Source organism: Notolepis coatsorum (assembly GCF_963971535.1).
Source record: "Notolepis coatsorum genome assembly, chromosome: 6".
In the NCBI taxonomy this organism is placed as follows: Eukaryota; Metazoa; Chordata; class Actinopteri; order Aulopiformes; family Paralepididae; genus Notolepis; species Notolepis coatsorum.
The window spans coordinates 180,333,704-180,351,938 of record NC_140170.1 but is presented as its reverse complement, the minus strand read 5'-3'; the positions used below and the strand labels follow the sequence as shown (position 1 = coordinate 180,351,938).

Genomic DNA, 18,235 nt, shown 5'->3' with positions numbered 1-18,235 from the left:
TTCCCATCCCGTCGTCCTTCCCCCCAAGGGCAGCCGGGAGCAGACAAGGGCTGCACCGTGCGCTGCGACCGGGGAGCAATCCAAGTGCTCCTGTCCGTCTTCGTCAGGGACGCAACAGCGTTAGTTTTATCTTATTTGTCTCAGCGGGAGGGGAAACCCTTGCGAGCACAGAGGGGGGGAACATGCAAACTCCACACAGAAAGGCCCAGGAGATGGCAACACGGCAACCTGGTCCCCAAGCGGGAATCGAACCAGGACCTTCTAGCTGTGAGGCGACAGTGTTAACCACTACACCACCATGCCGCTTAGAAGGGGGTAGAGGGGGGGTTGAGGAGGGGGGAGAGGAGGGGTAGAGGAGGGGGTTGAGGAGGGGGTAGAGGAGGGGTTGAGGAGGGTAGAGGAGGGGTTGAGGAGGGGTAGAGGAGGGGTTGAGGAGGGGTAGAGGAGGGGTTGAGGAGCGGTTGAGGAGGGGTTGAGGAGGGGTTGAGGAGGGGTTGAGGAGGGGTTGAGGAGCGGTTGAGGAGGGGGTAGAGGAGGGGTAGAGGAGGGGTTGAGGAGGGGGTAGAGGAGGGTAGAGGAGGGGTAGAGGAGGGGTAGAGGAGGGGGTAGAGGAGGGGTAGAGGAGGGGTAGAGGAGGGGGTAGAGGAGGGGTAGAGGAGGGGTAGAGGAGGGGTTGATGAACGGTTGAAGAGGGGTTGAGGAGGGGTTGAGGAGGGGTTGAGGAGGGGTAGAGGAGGGGTAGAGGAGGGGTTGAGGAGGGGTAGAGGAGGGGTAGAGGAGGGGTTGAAAAGGGGTTGAGGAGGGGTTGAGGAGGGGTAGAGGAGGGGTAGAGGAGGGGTTGAGGAGGGGTAGAGGAGGGGTAGAGGAGGGGTAGAGGAGGGGTTGAGGAGGGTAGAGGAGGGGTAGAGGAGGGGTTGAGGAGGGGTAGAGGAGGGGTTGAGGAGGGGTAGAGGAGGGGTAGAGGAGGGGTAGAGGAGGGGTAGAGGAGGGGTAGAGGAGGGGTAGAGGAGGGGTTGAGGAGGGGTAGAGGAGGGGTTGAGGAGGGGTAGAGGAGGGGTAGAGGAGGGGTAGAGGAGGGGTAGAGGAGGGGTAGAGGAGGGGTAGAGGATGGGGTTGAGGAGGGGTTGAGGAGGGGTAGAGGAGCGGTAGAGGAGGGGTAGAGGAGGGGTAGAGGAGGGGTTGAGGAGGGGTTGAGGAGGGGTAAAGGAGGGGGTAGAGGAGGGGTAGAGGAGGGGGTAGAGGAGGGGTAGAGGAGGGGTTGAGGAGGGGTTGAGGAGGGGTTGAGGAGGGGTAGAGGAGGGGTAGAGGAGGGGTTGAGGAGGGGTAGAGGAGGGGTAGAGGAGGGGTAGAGGAGGGGTTGAGGAGGGGGTAGAGGAGGGGTTGAGGAGGGGTAGAGGAGGGGTTGAGGAGGGGTTGAGGAGGGGTAGAGGAGGGGTTGAGGAGGGGTAGAGGAGGGGTTGAGGAGGGGGTAGAGGAGGGGTTGAGGAGGGGTAGAGGAGGGGTAGAGGAGGGGTAGAGGAGGGGTTGAGGAGGGGTAGAGGATGGGTTGAGGAGGGGTTGAGGAGGGGTTGAGGAGGGGGTAGAGGAGGGGTAGAGGAGGGGTTGAGGAGGGGGTAGAGGAGGGGTTGAGGAGGGGTAGAGGAGGGGTTGAGGAGGGGTAGAGGAGGGGTAGAGGAGGGGTAGAGGATGGGTTGAGGAGGGGGTAGAGGAGGGGTAGGGAGGGGTAGAGGATGGTTGAGGAGGGGGTAGAGGAGGGGTAGAGGAGGGGTAGAGGAGGGGTAGAGGAGGGGTAGAGGAGGGGTTGAGGAGGGGTAGAGGAGGGGTAGAGGAGGGGTAGAGGATGGGTTGAGGAGGGGGGTAGAGGAGGGGTTGAGGGGGGAGGGTAGAGGAGGGGTAGAGGAGGGGTAGAGGAGGGGTTGAGGAGGGGTTGAGGAGGGGTAAAGGAGGGGGTAGAGGAGGGGTAGAGGAGGGGGTAGAGGAGGGGTAGAGGAGGGGTTGAGGAGGGTTGAGGAGGGGTAAAGGAGGGGGTAGAGGAGGGGTAGAGGAGGGGTTGAGGAGGGGTAGAGGAGGGGTAAAGGAGGGGGTAGAGGAGGGGTAGAGGAGGGGTAGAGGAGGGGTTGAGGAGGTTGAGGAGGGGTTGAGGAGGGGTAGAGGAGGGGTTGAGGAGGGGTTGAGGAGGGGTTGAGGAGGGGTAGAGGAGGGGTTGAGGAGGGTTGAGGAGGGGTAGAGGAGGGGTAGAGGAGGGGTTGAGGAGGGGTAGAGGAGGGGTAGAGGAGGGGTTGAGGAGGGGTTGAGGAGGGGGTAGAGGAGGGGTTGAGGAGGGGTAGAGGAGGGGTTGAGGAGGGGTAGAGGAGGGGTAGAGGAGGGGTGAGGAGGGGGTAGAGGAGGGGTAGAGGAGGGGTAGAGAGGGGTAGAGGAGGGGTAGAGGAGGGGGTAGAGGAGGGGTTGAGGAGGGGTAGAGGAGGGGTAGAGGAGGGGTAGAGGAGGGGTTGAGGAGGGGTTGAAGAGGGGTTGAGGAGGGGTTAGAGGAGGGGTAGAGAGGGGTAGAGGAGGGGTAGAGGAGCGGTTGAGGAGGGGTAGAGGAGGGGTAGAGGAGGGGTTGAGGAGGGGGTTGAGGAGGGGTAGAGGGGGGGTTGAGGAGGGGTAGAGGAGGGGTTAGAGGAGGGGTAGAGGAGGGGTTGAGGAGGGGTAGAGGAGGGGTAGAGGAGGGGTAGAGGGGGGTTGAGGAGGGGGTAGAGGAGGGGTTGAGGAGGGGTAGAGGAGCGGTTGAGGAGGGGTAGAGGAGGGGTAGAGGAGGGGTAGAGGAGGGGTAGAGGAGCGGTTGAGGAGGGGTAGAGGAGGGGTAGAGGGGGGGTTGAGGAGGGGTAGAGGAGGGGTAGAGGAGGGGTTGAGGAGGGGGTTGAGGAGGGGTAGAGGAGGGGTAGAGGAGGGGTAGAGGAGGGGTTGAGGAGGGGGTAGAGGAGGGGTAGAGGAGGGGTAGAGGGGGGGTTGAGGAGGGGGTAGAGGAGGGGTTGAGGAGGGGTAGAGGAGCGGTTGAGGAGGGGTAGAGGAGGGGTAGAGGAGGGGTAGAGGAGGGGTAGAGGAGCGGTTGAGGAGGGGTAGAGGAGGGGTAGAGGAGGGGTTGAGGAGGGGGTAGAAGAGGGGGTAGAGGAGGGGTAGAGGAGGGGGTAGAAGAGGGGGTAGAGGAGGGGTAGAGGAGGGGTAGAGGAGGGGTTGAGGAGGGGTTGAGGAGGGGTAGAGGAGGGGTTGAGGAGGGGGTAGAAGAGGGGGTAGAGGAGGGGTAGAGGAGGGGTAGAGGAGGGGTTGAGGAGGGGTTGAGGAGGGGTAGAGGAGGGGTAGAGGAGGGGTTGAGTAGCGGTTGAGGAGGGGTAGAGGAGGGGTTGAGGAGGGGTTGAGGAGGGGTTGAGGAGGGGTTGAGGAGGGGTTGAGGAGGGGTAGAGGAGGGGGTAGAGGAGGGGGTAGAGGAGGGGTAGAAGAGGGGGTAGAGGAGGGGTTGAGGAGGGGTAGAGGAGGGGTAGAGGAGGGGTAGAGGAGGGGTTGAGGAGGGGTAGAGGAGGGGTTGAGGAGGGGTTGAGGATGGGTTGAGGAGGGGTAGAGGAGGGGTAGAGGAGGGGTTGAGGAGGGGTTAGAGGAGGGGTAGAGGAGGGGTAGAGGAGGGGTTGAGGAGGGGTTGAGGAGGGGTTAGAGGAGGGGTTAGAGGAGGGGTAGAGGAGGGGTAGAGGAGGGGTTGAGGAGCGGTTGAGGAGGGGGTAGAGGAGGGGTTGAGGAGGGGGTAGAGGAGGGGTAGAGGAGGGGTTGAGGAGGGGGTAGAGGAGGGGTAGAGGAGGGGTTGAGGAGCGGTTGAGGAGGGGTAGAGGAGGGGTAGAGGAGGGGTAGAGGAGGGGTTGAGTAGGGGTTGAGGAGGGGTTGAGGAGGGGGTAGAGGAGGGGTAGAGGAGGGGTAGAGGAGGGGTAGAGGAGGGGTAGAGGAGGGGTTGAGGAGGGGTTGAGGAGGGGTTAGAGGAGGGGTTAGAGGAGGGGTTGAGGAGGGGTTGAGGAGCGGTTGAGGAGGGGTTGAGGATGGGTTGAGGAGGGGTTGAGGAGGGGTTGATGAACGGTTGAAGAGGGGTTGAGGAGGGGTAGAGGAGGGGTTGAGGAGCGGTTGAGGAGGGGTAGAGGAGGGGTAGAGGAGGGGTTAGAGGAGGGGTTGAGGAGGGGTTGAGGAGGGGTTGAGGAGGGGTTGAGGAGGGGGTAGAGGAGGGGTAGAGGAGGGGTTGAGGAGGGGGTAGAGGAGGGGTAGAGGAGGGGTTGAGGAGCGGTTGAGGAGGGGTAGAGGAGGGGTAGAGGAGGGGTAGAGGAGGGGTTGAGTAGGGGTTGAGGAGGGGTTGAGGAGGGGGTAGAGGAGGGGGTAGAGGAGGGGTAGAGGAGGGGAAGAGGACCTAGCAGGCTCTGATCTCCACCTTGCAGGGTCTCATCTCTACCTTGTAGGGTCTCATCTCTACCTTGTAGGGTCTCATCTCTACCTTGCAGGGTCTCATCTCATACCTTGCAGGGTCTCATCTCATACCTTGCAGGGTCTCATCTCTACCTTGCAGGGTCTCATTTCTACCTTGCAGGGTCTCATCTCATACCTTGCAGGGTCTCATCTCATACCTTGCAGGGTCTCATCTCTACCTTGCAGGGTCTGATCTCGTACCTTGCAGGCGTCCTTGCCTCCAGTGTGGTAACCGGCGCACATCATGTTGGCCGTGATGTTTCCGTCGAAGGACTCGGTGCCGTTGCACCTGGCGGTGGAGACGACGGGGACTTTGACCGTCCTCAGGGTGAAAGGAGACGACTGGCCCCCAGCCAGGCCGGTGTAGCCCCACCCAGACACCCGACACACCCGACCCTCCGCCACGCTGGTGCCCTGTCTGGGGAGGGCGGCCAGGGACACGTATCGGTTCAGGGCCATGGGAGCACGCAGCTGGGTGGGGAGAGCATTCACAGGGGAATTAGGTGTAACGATGCATCGATTAATCGAAATGCATCGATTCTAATGTGTTCGATTCGATGCATCGATTTGAATATGTTAGAATCGATTATAATAGAAATGTATCGAAAAATATATATATATATTTTCTTTTTACGTTTTTTTTGTGTGTATTGTTTTTATTGACCTATAGTCCATTCATGCTGAGTGAATCAGTTCCCCCAGCCACATTTGTGTATTCAAAATTATTTGGGGAATTAACTGATAGAAAATGTATCGAACATTAATCGATTAAGAGAGAGATTTTTATGAATTTTTTTTTCTTCTCTTCTCTTTTATTTCTTGTATTCTTTACTGATGTTTTCAAAATGCTGTGAAGCACTCATGCTGAGAAGGGTGCTATACAAATAAAGTTTTAATTACTTACTGTACTTACTTACCTATGTGGTGTATATTAGAGCTCACACAGCCTATATGTCAGGATATCTGCGTAGGTTTGGGCACGTTTTATACATTGAGCCAACTGATGTCCTGATCATATTGGACTGCATGGTAACAACATTAATATATTAACAATGGAGAGGCAACCCAATTAATACATTGTCTTCCATTGTGAACCTTTGCTTGCTTGTCAATATGTTGGATGCTGACTAGAGGTATACATGTAAAAGAACATTTTACTTTGAAAACCACAAAATGATGAAAACATAGCTCTTACAAAATCCACAATTCTATGATATAGCAGCCATCAGACTATAATGCCTCACTGCCTCACTGAGCACAGAGTAAATCCCTGTATATTTTCCTGTACATTTACATAATTTTTTTTTTATTTCACTGCACATTTTACTGTATATTTCAGAATTTTGGAATGTATATACATATTTTAGAATGTATATCTCTGACTGCATATTTTTATTTTAATTGTATTCTTATTCTTATTCCTATTCTTATTTTAAGACTTTTGACAAACTAAATGTTCATTGTGAGCGATCTGTGGTGCTGAATTTCCATCTGGATTAATAAAGTACTTCTGTCCTATTCTATACTATTCTATTCCATTCTATTCTATTCTATAACGATATTGCATTTCTAGTGGAGCAAGGCTTCTTGAAGACGCTCGTTACCCTGATAAGCATGATGTCTGCGTTGTTGCTGCTGCGGTTGTAGAGCGGGTGCACCACCAGCCGGAGGGGTTTAGAGTACTGCTCCGTGCCGTCCAGGCTGCCCAGGCTGTAGTCGCCTGCCACGATCATCATGTGGTCCGCCCTGCGGGGGGGGGGGGGAGGGGCACAGGCGCTGCTTAACCTTTTCACTGCCACACGACAGCAGGTTAACCCTTTCACTGCGACACTACAGCAGGTTAACCCTTTCACTGCCACACGACAGCATGGTTAACCCTTACACTACCACACTATCAAAGGGTTAACCCTTTCACTGTGACACTACAGAAGGTTAACCCTTTCACTGCCACCACATGACAGCAGGTTAACCCTTTCACTTCCACACTACAGAAGGTTAACCCTTTCTCTGCCACACTACAGAAGGTTAATTCTTTACTATCACACTATCAAATTGTTAACCCTTTCACAACCACAATACATAAGGTTAACCCTTTCACTACCACACTACAGGCGGTTAACCTTCTGTAGTGTGGCAGTGAAAGGGTTAAGCAGTATGTATGTATGTATGTATGTATGTGTATGTATGCGTGTATGTATGCGTGTATGTATGTGTGTGTGTATGTATGTATGTATGTATGTATGTATGTATGTATGTATGTATGTATGTATGTATGTATGTATGTATGTATGTATGTATGTATGTATGTATGTATGTATGTATGTATGTATGTATGTATGTATGTATGTATGTATGTATGTATGTATGTATGTATGTATGTATGTATGTATGTGTGTATGCATGCGTGTATGTATGTATGTATGCATGTATGTATGTATGTATGTATGTATGTATGTATGTATGTATGTATGTATGTATGTATGTATGTATGTATGTATGTATGTATGTATGTATGTATGTATGTATGTATGTATGTATGTATGTATGTATGTATGTATGTATGTATGTATGTATGTATGTATGTATGTATGTTTCAAGTTTCAAGTTTCTTTAATAGTTGTCATACAGAAGTACAGAATACTTTTATACAAAATGCTTCTTACTGTTACGCTCCAGAGACTGTGCTAGACAAGATAAGTATGAAATAAAATAGTATAGCATGTTAAAAATAGAAGTAAAAATAGAAGTCACAGTGTTCATTATAGACATATGTACAATGTTCGATGCAGAATAGAAGTAACTGAGTTACCATACAATACAATATACAATATACTATGCAATGTACTAATATACAATACTATATAGTGCAAAGCAGGAATGGGATGAGGTACAATTTAGGTACAATTTACAGTAAGGTGTACGGGTTGTAGTGCAAATCCTTTACCAATAAATATAAAGTGTGTTTAGGTGTTCTAAAGTGTGGAGAGTGGGTGCTGCAGTGTGTTGTTTGTTTAAAGTGAGTGTGTGCGTGTGGATGTGTGTGCTGTGTGCATTTGATGGTTGTTGCATAGTGTTTATTGTTCGTTGAGAAGCCTGATGGCCTGGGGATAATAGAAGCTTCTTCTGAGTCTTTCTGTGCTCACCATGAGACTCCGGTATCGCTTGCCTGACCGCAGCAGTTCAAAGAGGCAGTTGTTTGGGTGACTAGAGTCCTTGATGATTCTCTTAGCCTTACCCCTGCACCGCTTGTTGTAAATGTTCTGGGGGTGGGAAGCCCCCCTCCAATTGTGCGTTCGGCTGAACGTGTCACTCTCTGTAGTCTGCTTCGGTCTTGTGCAGTGCTATTCCCAAACCAGGAGGTGATATTGCCAGTCATGTATGTATGTATACATGTATGTATGTATGTATGTATGTATGTATGTATGTATGTATTTATGTATGTATGTATGTATGTATGTATGTATGTATGTATGTATGTTGTATGTATGTATGTATGTATGTATGTATGTATGTATGTATGTATGTATGTATGTATGTATGTATGTATGTATGTATGTATGTATGTATGTATGTATGTATGTATGTATGTATGTATGTATGTATATTTGTACTCCTGTTGGGGCCTCTTGGACCAGATCAACATTGTAAATAAGACACATGTTCTTAATGTTTTATCTGGCTAAATAAAGGTTAAATAAATAAAAAACCTAAGCGTGCTTCTGTGCACTAAGCAATACAAGTATGCCCTTCGTTCTCAAGATGCTCTAAAACTGGATGTTCCCTATAATGAGAACTGAATTGCGGAAAAAGGTCTTTTAAATATGCTGCTCCTTCATCCTGGAACAAGCTACAGGAGGAATTCACCCTCAGAGAATTTAAAGCCATTTTAAAAACCTACGAATTCAGTTCCCTCGGACAGTGCAACTGTGTTTGATAACTTGCCTGAAATTGGATCTCGCTGTGAATATTTTATCTGTATTTTATTGTGATGTTCTTCTTTTTTATGTTGAAACTTTCTGCTGCCTTGCTTGGCCAGATCACTCTTGAAAAAGAGATTTTAATCTCAATGATGCTTATCTGGTTAAATAAAGTATTTGATTGATTGATTGACAGTCATCCATATCAACTGCCCTGAGGGAGGAGCTACAGTCAGCATCATCCATATCAACTGCCCTGAGGGAGGAGCTACTGTCATCCATATCAACTGCCCTGAGGGAGGAGCTACTGTCATCCATATCAACTGCCCTGAGGGAGGAGCTAGAGTCAGCATCATCCATATCAACTGCCCTGAGGGAGGAGCTACAGTCAGCACCATCCATATCAACTGCCCTGAGGGAGGAGCTACAGTCATCCATATCAACTGCCCTGAGGGAGGAGCTACAGTCATCCATATCAACTGTCCTGAGGGAGGAGCTACAGTCATCCATATCAACTGCCCTGAGGGAGGAGCTACAGTCAGCATCATCCATATCAACTGCCTGAGGGAGGAGCTACAGTCATCCATATCAACTGCCCTGAGGGAGGAGCTACAGTCATCCATATCAACTGTCCTGAGGGAGGAGCTACAGTCATCCATATCAACTGCCCTGAGGGAGGAGCTACAGTCAGCATCATCCATATCAACTGCCCTGAGGGAGGAGCTACTGTCATCCATATCAACTGCCCTGAGGGAGGAGCTACTGTCATCCATATCAACTGCCCTGAGGGAGGAGCTACACTCATCCATATCAACTGCCCTGAGGGAGGAGGTGTAGGGATTCACTGATAACACTTCCTGGTGACACGTGTACTGTAGGGGAACTCATTCAATATTTTTGTTATTATTTTTCATTGCACAATCATAAGCAGGTGTACACACGTTCAGCAAGCAGGGGCGGAACTTCCTATAGGCAACATAGGCGGTTGCCTAGAGCGCCACCCAGAGGGGGGCGCCAAAAACTGTACCCAGCAAAAAGAAAATATATACATACTGTATATATATTTAAAATGTTTAGCTGAACACAGTTTTTGCGCCCCCCTCTATATCTGCAACCAATATTTTGACATTTAAAAAAAAATAATCTAACAAAAGGGAAAATGAGCCAAAAAAATCTAAAATGGTCGGTCGGTCTTTAAAATATAGGTGCAGTACTTTACGGTATAACTGTTTGATTTGGTGGTGGTGAAGCTTGCCTAGGGCGCCAAATGTGCTAGGTCCGGCCCTGTCAGCAAGCAACTGTAAACTGAATACATACATGTACACCGTTCTTACCAAGCGAGGCTCTTTTCCCTATGAGTCAATGTTAGATGGTATCAAATATTCTACCTTTAAACATAATGTTTATGACACCATGTGATCATGTGGTGTGTTCTCTCATACCTTGTATATGACATAATGTGATCCAGCTTGGTTTTGATATTTCATCATATCCCGCCTCCCCACCTCCTCCCAAGGGAGGCAAACAGACACCACAAACACCACAGATATCACAATATATCAAATATACAACATGAGCAGTGGAGGAAGAAGTACACAGTTCCTTTACTTACGTAAAAGTAGAAATACTCTGGTAAAAAGTAAAAGTCCTCCATTCAAATTCTACCTAAGTAAAAGTAGAGACGTTTTTGCTATTGAATGTACTTTAGTATCTAAAGTAAAAGTACACATTCTACATGATGTTTGTGTATCCATTGATTAAAGGTCATGTTAAAGTGGTATGTGGTCCAGTTATGCTGCTCTGATTAAAAGTTAGGTTAAAGTGGTATGTGGTCCACTTATGCTGCTCTGATTAAAGGTTATGTTAAAGTGGTATGTGGTCCACTTATGCTGCTCTGATTAAAGGTTGTGTTAAAGTGGTATGTGGTCCAGTTATGCTGCTCTGATTAAAGGTTGTGTTAAAGTGGTATGTGGTCCAGTTATGCTGCTCTGATTGCGTCCTCTTGAAGTTGTCAGGCTTCAAATGTGAAAGTATATAATCTTCATACATTTCTTATTTTGTATATATTATGTTTTCTATGCAAAATCCTTTTCTTCAAAGTAAGTAGTAACTGATGGGTTCAGTAGTGGAGTAAAAAGTACAATATTTCCTTTGAAATGTAGTGGAGTAAAAGTATAAAGTTCCCTAAAATGAAAATACTCACATAAAGTACAAGTAGTGTTGAAGACAGAGGTTCTGTGCCCAGATAATGCTGGGGTGAAATAATAAGGGTACTGTAGCAAGCTTAGCTAAAGTATAGGCTAGGTTAGCGCCGGGAGCACCACGTGGCTAGACGCTAGGCCAACAAGAGCTAAAGCTAAGCCTACCACCAACGAAGAGGATGGAAAAAATGGCAAATGGGCAAATGGCCATCATTCAATGGAAAAGCAGAGGACTATGAGCTCTGGGAAGAGCGCATGCTATGCTGCATGCACGGTGAGGGGCTGAAGGAGACGATCCTGGCAGCCCCCATGGGAGAACTGACGGCGGAAGAGCAAGCCCTGGACGACCAGCGTAACGCAGACGTGTACTGTGAGTTAGCGCCGCTGCTCGACGACACCAGCCTGGGGCTGATATTCCGCGACACTAAAGACCGAGGCCGAGAAAGCCTGGAGGTGTTGAGAGAGCATTACATCGGGCGAGGAAGACCCAGAGTCGTGGCCCTCTACATAGCACTAACGGCCCTGAGGAAGGGGCCCACCGAGACTGTGACCGAATACGTCAACAGAGTGGAGCAGATCACAACGCCATTGAGGAGTGCCGGAGAAGCACCAAGCGATGGGCTAATGATGGCAATGATGATGAGAGGACTACCGTAACTGTACAAACCGTTCACACTCCTGGTAACACACGGTTCAACGGACATGACGTTGGGACAGTTCAAGGCTAAGTTAAGAAACTTCGAGGCCTCAGAAGATACCCACCTAGCCGGTCCGAGCGACGCCAAGGGAGAGGACCAGGACCACGACGGAACTGGCGTGTTTGCGATGCGGAGAGAAAGGCCATCGGAGAAGCGACTGCACAAAGACTGTCTGGTGTAGCTTCTGCAAATCCACGGGGCACACAGACAGAGCGTGCATGAAGAAACGCGACCAGAGCGCGCGATACGCGCATGGGCAAGATGACGGCCATGGACGAGACGGCGGTCAAGGACGAGACAGAGGCCACGGACAAAATGGCTGCTACGGACAAGATGGCGGCTACGGACAAGAAGACGGCTTTGGACAGGATGACGACAGCGGACACGATGGCGGCGACGATCGATGTGAGACGGATCGAGACGACGCCCGGAGAATAACGGGACAAGAAGACTGCGCTTTCGGGGCGTGGACGGCGTGCACCGCCGGACCGGCCCAGCTGCAGCAAGCCCAGAGAAGGGGACTGATCATGGACACAGGTGCGTCGTCCCATGTCATCAACGTCAGGAGTCGGTTCAAGAACTTTGACGACACTTTTCACCCGGAGAGGCACAGCATGGAGCTGGCAGACGGGAGACGCACCTACGGATTGGCGCAAGAGAGAGGAGACGCACAGGTATGCCTCACGGACAGTAAGGGGCGCCGGCGTACGGTGACATTGAAGAACGCTCTCTACGTACCATCGTTCCCACAAGGACTATTCTCTGCAATAGCTGCTACTGCAAGCGGTGCCAAGGTATTCTTCAATAAAGGTAAACATTTTCTTGTAGAACCTGACGGAGTGTAATGACAAGGACAAGTGTAATGATAATAATGATATGTGTAGCGTGACGGCCAGTCACGATATTCAGACATGGCACAAGCTTATGGGTCATTGTAATTACGAGGATTTACTGAAACTGCAAGTAGTGTCCGAAGGCATGCACATTGAAGGAGAAAAGTATAGACCTGACAAAAATTGTGCAGAGTGCAAAGCGGGGAAGTTTACTCAACCGAGATACAGAAATCCCACAGACAGAGTAAGGGTACAACTTGCATTAGTTGACACGGACCTAGCCGGCCCAGTAAGCAACGAGTCCACAGGAGGCTTTGGATATGTACTGTCTTTTACAGATGTGTGCACAGGGGCAGTGTTTGTTTACTTTCTCAAAGCAAAGAGTGACACGCCCCAGGCCACGGAGAGATTCCTGCCAGACGTAGCCCCTTATGGTAACGTAGGATGCTTGAGGTCCGACAGCGAAACCGAGTTCACAAACAGAGAGTTCCAATCACTGTTGAGAAGGTATAAGATAAGACACGAGACGTCACATCCATATCCCCCACACCAGAACGGGGTGGCAGAGAGGGAATGGCATAACCTTTTCGAAATGGCTAGGAGTAAGCTAGCAGATAGTAACTTACCTAAGAGCCTATGGCATTATGCGGTGCAAGAAGCCGTTTACACCAGAAACAGGTGCTTTAATAAGCACTCGGGCACCACCCCGTATACAGCACTGACAGGAAAGAAGTGTAATCTAGCCAGAATGCACCGATTTGGATCAGTGTGTTATGCGTACCTGCAGGACAGGGGAAAGCCCAAGTCCAGAGGGGTAAAGGGATTTTTCGTAGGACATGACAAGGGAAGCCCCGCTTTCCTAGTTTATCATCCCGGTAACGGGAGAGTGCAGAAACACATGCTAGTCGAGTTTGTCATGAAGGCAACAGGTGAGAGAGAGACACAGACAGAGGAGCCAGAGCTGGACTCCAGAGTAAAGTGTGTAGAAACAGAGACACATCAACCCAGTGTACTTAGTACGGTCGTGCAGGCAGACAGTCAGCAACCCCCAGAGGGCGATGACGAGGAGCACCCGAGGGTGACGTCAAGTGCCCGAAGCAGTGGGAGGTATCCCTCAAGGGAACACAAACCCCCAAAGTATCTGACAGACTATGCCCGGAAAGGGAGTGACGAGGAGGACAGTACACCTACCCCCATTGATTACTACTACAGGGTAGTCAGTGGGGTAACCCCGACGGCCCGCAGGATGATTCTGACCGAATGCCATTGCCCAGTCAAAGAAGTGCAATCTCTCTCATTAGATGTGTGTAAGTAGGCTAGGCCTGTCTGCCCCCCACCCCCCCTGATGTTTGAGAGTTAAGAGTGGACAATAAGTGCTAATAAGATGCTGTGATTTGCTGTTGTTGCACAGACATGAAGCACTTTTTCATAAGCTCAGCTGCACTATAAATGTGTTTTTTGTTCAAGTGTTGATGTTAGAATGTTCAGATGCACATCATGCACTTGTTTGTTTTTTATTTAATTTTTATATTGAAATGTTGAAGAGGAGATGTTGCAGTTGTTGCACAGTCATAAATGAAGCACTTTTTGCAGGAGATGTTGCAGATGTGGCACATAAATGAAGCACTTTTTTTTTTTAAAGTATACTACTTTTGCAATGTAGTTAAATAAAAGTTGTGAAAATGTGGTTGCGTGTTGTGTCAAGTGTACATATATTCATAGCACGGGGAGGCGCCGTGGCAGTCCGGCCCCTGGCCCCTTGGGTTTCTGATAATGTGGCCCACTGAACAATTTAGTTGAATAGCCCTGCTGTATATGATAACCTTTCAAGTGGAATTAAATTCAGGAATCTTTCAAACCAAAGTGAAACATCAGGGAATTTATCACCAATCCACCTTTGAAGAATACATGCTAACAAATTCTCAATATATATTTATACTTAACATTATATGTTTCTTTATCATCTAATCCTAAAATGCAAACACAGGCTTAAAGTTGCATCCAGTCATGCCATCGATTTCCGGGATCGATAATGGGATAATTTTCCGTTATGTAGTTTGGATATAGTTCACATATTCAAAGTAGTTCTGGTTTGACAAGATACATTTTGTTTAGAATAGTTCAGATGTGAAGTATCTAGTAGTTTGGCAATCTGCAGTTTTAGAGTAATGTCCTCATCACTTCCCAGGTACTTTATCATTATTTGAGCCACAGAAAGTAAAGTGTTACCCACTTTTTCACAGACACTGATTCAGAGTCCGTATCTTAGAATAGACCTGATACTGATACCCAGGCTGATATGGGTATAAGGTTTTCAAAAATCATTGCATGCAACTACGGGTAACCGTCTTTTGGCCGGTATACAGAAACTCCAATATGGCCGCTGCAGGAAAGAGAGAATGTCATGACCACTTCGTATAATACCACTTTGTATAATACCACTTTGTATAATACCACTTTCTCTATGTTTATGGAGCAAGGAATCCATTTCTGAAGTTTCATTTTCAAGGTAATTAAAAGAAAATAAACATTACTCTGGAGCTAAAGCACATAGAAAGATGATCTGTGGCTCTAGACCAGGGGTGGGCAATTATTTTTCCCAGGGGGCCAAATGAGCAACTGAAAATATTTTGGAGGGCCGGGCTAAAATTCCGAACTCAATTATGCATAATATACATTTTCTTTCTATATAAAAAGCAGTAAATGGCATTGTTTTGACCGCTGGTATAAGAGAATAAGAGTGTATGTTATTATTTGGCAATTAAAAGGTGAGGTTAGCTTTCAAAAATATCATTTATTCAAATAGAATTTCCAAAATGATAAACAAAATGTGAAACATTTAACTCATTTTCAGTCACAATAATAACAAAGGGCATTTTGAGTTTCATATACTATTGAAACAAGGATTTTCTTAGCTTTCTAAAGACATCACATCATCTTTGTAGCCAAAATAAACAAGACATGTGACTGAACTGTGTAAAGAAAAGTGTCCCAGTTTTGTAGCCTTTTTTACTTTACATGCCTATATTAAACATTTAATGTTTTCAGAACTGTGCAAATAAAAAATAAAAAGATCATGTGTCCCATTTCACTTGTTATATTTCCTCATTTTAGTGTTCTTCAGTTATTTTTTTTTACTGTGCAGAAAAAAAGCAAAGGATCAAGTGTCCCATTTCACTTGTTATATTCCCACATTTTAGTGTTCTTCAGTTCTTTTTTTTCATTCAGTGTGAGAAATCCAGTCAGGTTGAATGTCTGAGGTGGAGATGCGAAGCACAGCTGACAGATGTTCATCAGTGAGAGAGGATCTGTACCTGGATTTGGTAAACGTCATGACTGAGAATGTCTGTTCACATATGTAGGTGGATCCAAAGAGAACCAACATCTTCTGAGCATGTCTCCTCATGTTTGGAAAGTTCTCCTCCTTGAGAGCAGTGTAGAACTCTAGCAGTGATGCTGACTTAAAGTGCTCTTTCAGTAGTGAATCAGACTGCAGGTCAATGAGTTCAAGCTGAACAACTATCAACACTGCAGGTAAAGGGAGAGGAAACCAGCTGCATTTCATCCTCAACCTTTTTGAAATCTTGAAAACGCCTTGAAAATTCATCATGCAGTGCTCCCAACATGGATGAGTACCTGTGCCGGTGATCAGCTGATGGTTTGACTTCTTTCAGGGTTTTCATGTGTTCGAGATTGTTGCTGCCTAGTTGCCTTGAAATTAATTGCAACTTTGTCATGAAGGCTTTTACATGGCTATGCATTTCATGAGCAAAAATGCCCTTGCCCTGCAGTTGTGTGTTCAGTAGGGATGGGTACCGTTCACATTTGAACCGATACGGTAGCGGTACCTGTGAATCAATACCGGTACCCAACGGTACCATTTTTCGGTACTTTAGTCTCTAAAAATGTAATCTACCTACCTCAGTTGTGAAAAAAAATGGCTACGGTTCTAGCTGAAAATGACCAAGACTCCTGCAAGCTAGCCTAGCTTAGCACAAATCAATGGAATTGGATACGGACGAGCTATAGCCTAGCTGTTGGCCAAGAAGAAAATTCTCTGTCGAAATCATTGAAGTCTATGAGAAAATAGTTTTCTGAGCCCTCTCCCCTTTTACCAAAACCGCTTCTAATCACTCATTTATGAACGGATTTTTATGAAATTAGGACATGTACTACAAAAGACTTCAGGCTATGGACCCAGGGTATCGTTCCAGCCATACCAATGTTTTTGGAAATACTACTTCTGGACTACTAACTACTACAGAAAAACGTGAGTATCAAGTTCAGACCTATGTTACTCTATTTCATTAGCACTAAAAGTGAGTATTCTTTATTGTATCCGAAACTTCAGAATGTCATCTATCAAAAGAGACCAGGCTCATGCATGTGCTATAAGTATAAAGAATAGTAAAAAAGGGTATGTAGTCCTCAAAAACTAAAACTAAAATGGCTAATGTTGCGGGTGCCTGTTAAGAGGTTTTAAAGACAGTCGAGGTATAATAATTTTTGGATGATTCCTCATCATGATAGTCTGATTTCAGTTTTACCACGGTACAATAATAAATAATTTACCATGACACTACCACGGACCGGAAACCTTCCGATTACCAGACGCCCGCTCTACCTCCTGAGCCACTGTCGCCCTGTTAAAAATTAAAGATAAAAAAAGATGAAAATTGTATTGCCCATATTTATGTCTTTCTACTATTACCCTGCCCATACCTGTACTCCCCCCTATTATTATTAATATTATTATAATTATTATTATTATTATGGTAAATGGCTGCTTTTTTATATAGCGCTTTTATCCAAAGCGCTTTACAATTTGTTACTCACATTGTACACATTCACTCACACATTCACACACAGACGGCGGAGGCAACCATGCAAGGCAGTGGAGGTTATTGCATGACAACTAGTGAGGCAGTACTTCACTAGTATTTTACAGACAAAAAAATATATATATATATATTATTATTAATATACATATACATATATATTCTTTTTTTATTATTATTTTTTTTTTTTATTGTTATTATAATTTTTTTTATTAGAAATGTTTTCCTCTGTGAACAATGCCAGTGAATTTGAACAAAAACAATGCCAGTGAATTTTTTTCTTCTTCAAAAATGTCCAAGTGAAGGCTCTGAGCTCTCTGACCTGACTGCAGTAATGGCCAGCTGTCAATCACTTACTGCTAAAATAGTTTCACGGGTTGGGCTTAAGAATATAATTATCCAATCAAAATAGGCTATTTGAGTTTAAAAAAGCCGGGTAGTGAGACGGAGCGCACTTGATTGATTGGCGTTCACGTCGTACCACATTGTGTTGACAGCCTTGAAATCCAATCAGAGACTGACTGTGTGCAATTTGCCTTGAAAGAGACTGACATCGAGAATAAGATCTTTATTCAATTGTTCATGAACTTATTGTGCATCGTTTGATGATATATATATATTTTTTTATCTCAGTTGAAGTTGTGTAATTGACGTGAACGTGCCGTCTTGGACTCTGTAAGCTAAATTGTTGTAGCTAACGTGAGCTAATAGCTAACTCATCGAAACGTTCACCCAGAGGAAGAAGAAGAAGAGGAAGATGGGATAGGTGAGCCCACAGCTTTGGTGAGTGCACTGCTTTGGCAATCGCTTGGGTGACTGTCTGAGTGACCACCTGTCGGAGTCAGAGTCCCGAAAATGGAACGTGTGTCATGCATCAACAGAACAATGTTTAGTGGATTTCGACAGCATCCTCACGCAAATGAAGGATCGATTAGATCACAAAAGACTGCTGTTTGTTGCATTGCCTGATTTGCAACTGTTTGCAAGCAGACAAGGTCATTGAACGTTTCATCAGAAAATATCGAAGGATGTATTTAATTTACAAGTGATCAGATGGGAGGGACACTATTTCCTCGTAAAGAAGTACATCAAATGGTGAGTGGATTTAAAATATATATATATATTGGGCCGCTCCGTCCAGTGTGTCAGTGACGTGTGTGTGGCTGAAATGCGTGCGTTTACTTTCGAATTAGCCACGTAATTGTCCTTGTGTTACATAAAACCCATCTGTGGCCTCGTGTAGAGGAAGGTGGTAAATACATGTTAGATATTCCA

At 47.0% G+C, this 18,235-nt stretch overlaps 1 protein-coding gene across 1 annotated transcript in view; it reads right to left on the bottom strand.

The window, feature by feature from the left end:
• Window positions 1–4,620: 4,620 nt before the first annotated feature.
• Window positions 4,621–18,235, bottom strand: part of LOC311229841 (trypsin-like) — a gene marked incomplete at both ends in the record, with an annotated part of 37,137 nt that continues 23,522 nt past the window's right edge. The window contains 2 exons of the mRNA XM_084315914.1: window positions 4,621–4,944; window positions 6,078–6,219. Coding sequence (XP_084172040.1) covers window positions 4,621–4,944; window positions 6,078–6,219 — 466 coding nt within the window. The remainder of the gene's footprint in view (window positions 4,945–6,077; window positions 6,220–18,235) is intronic.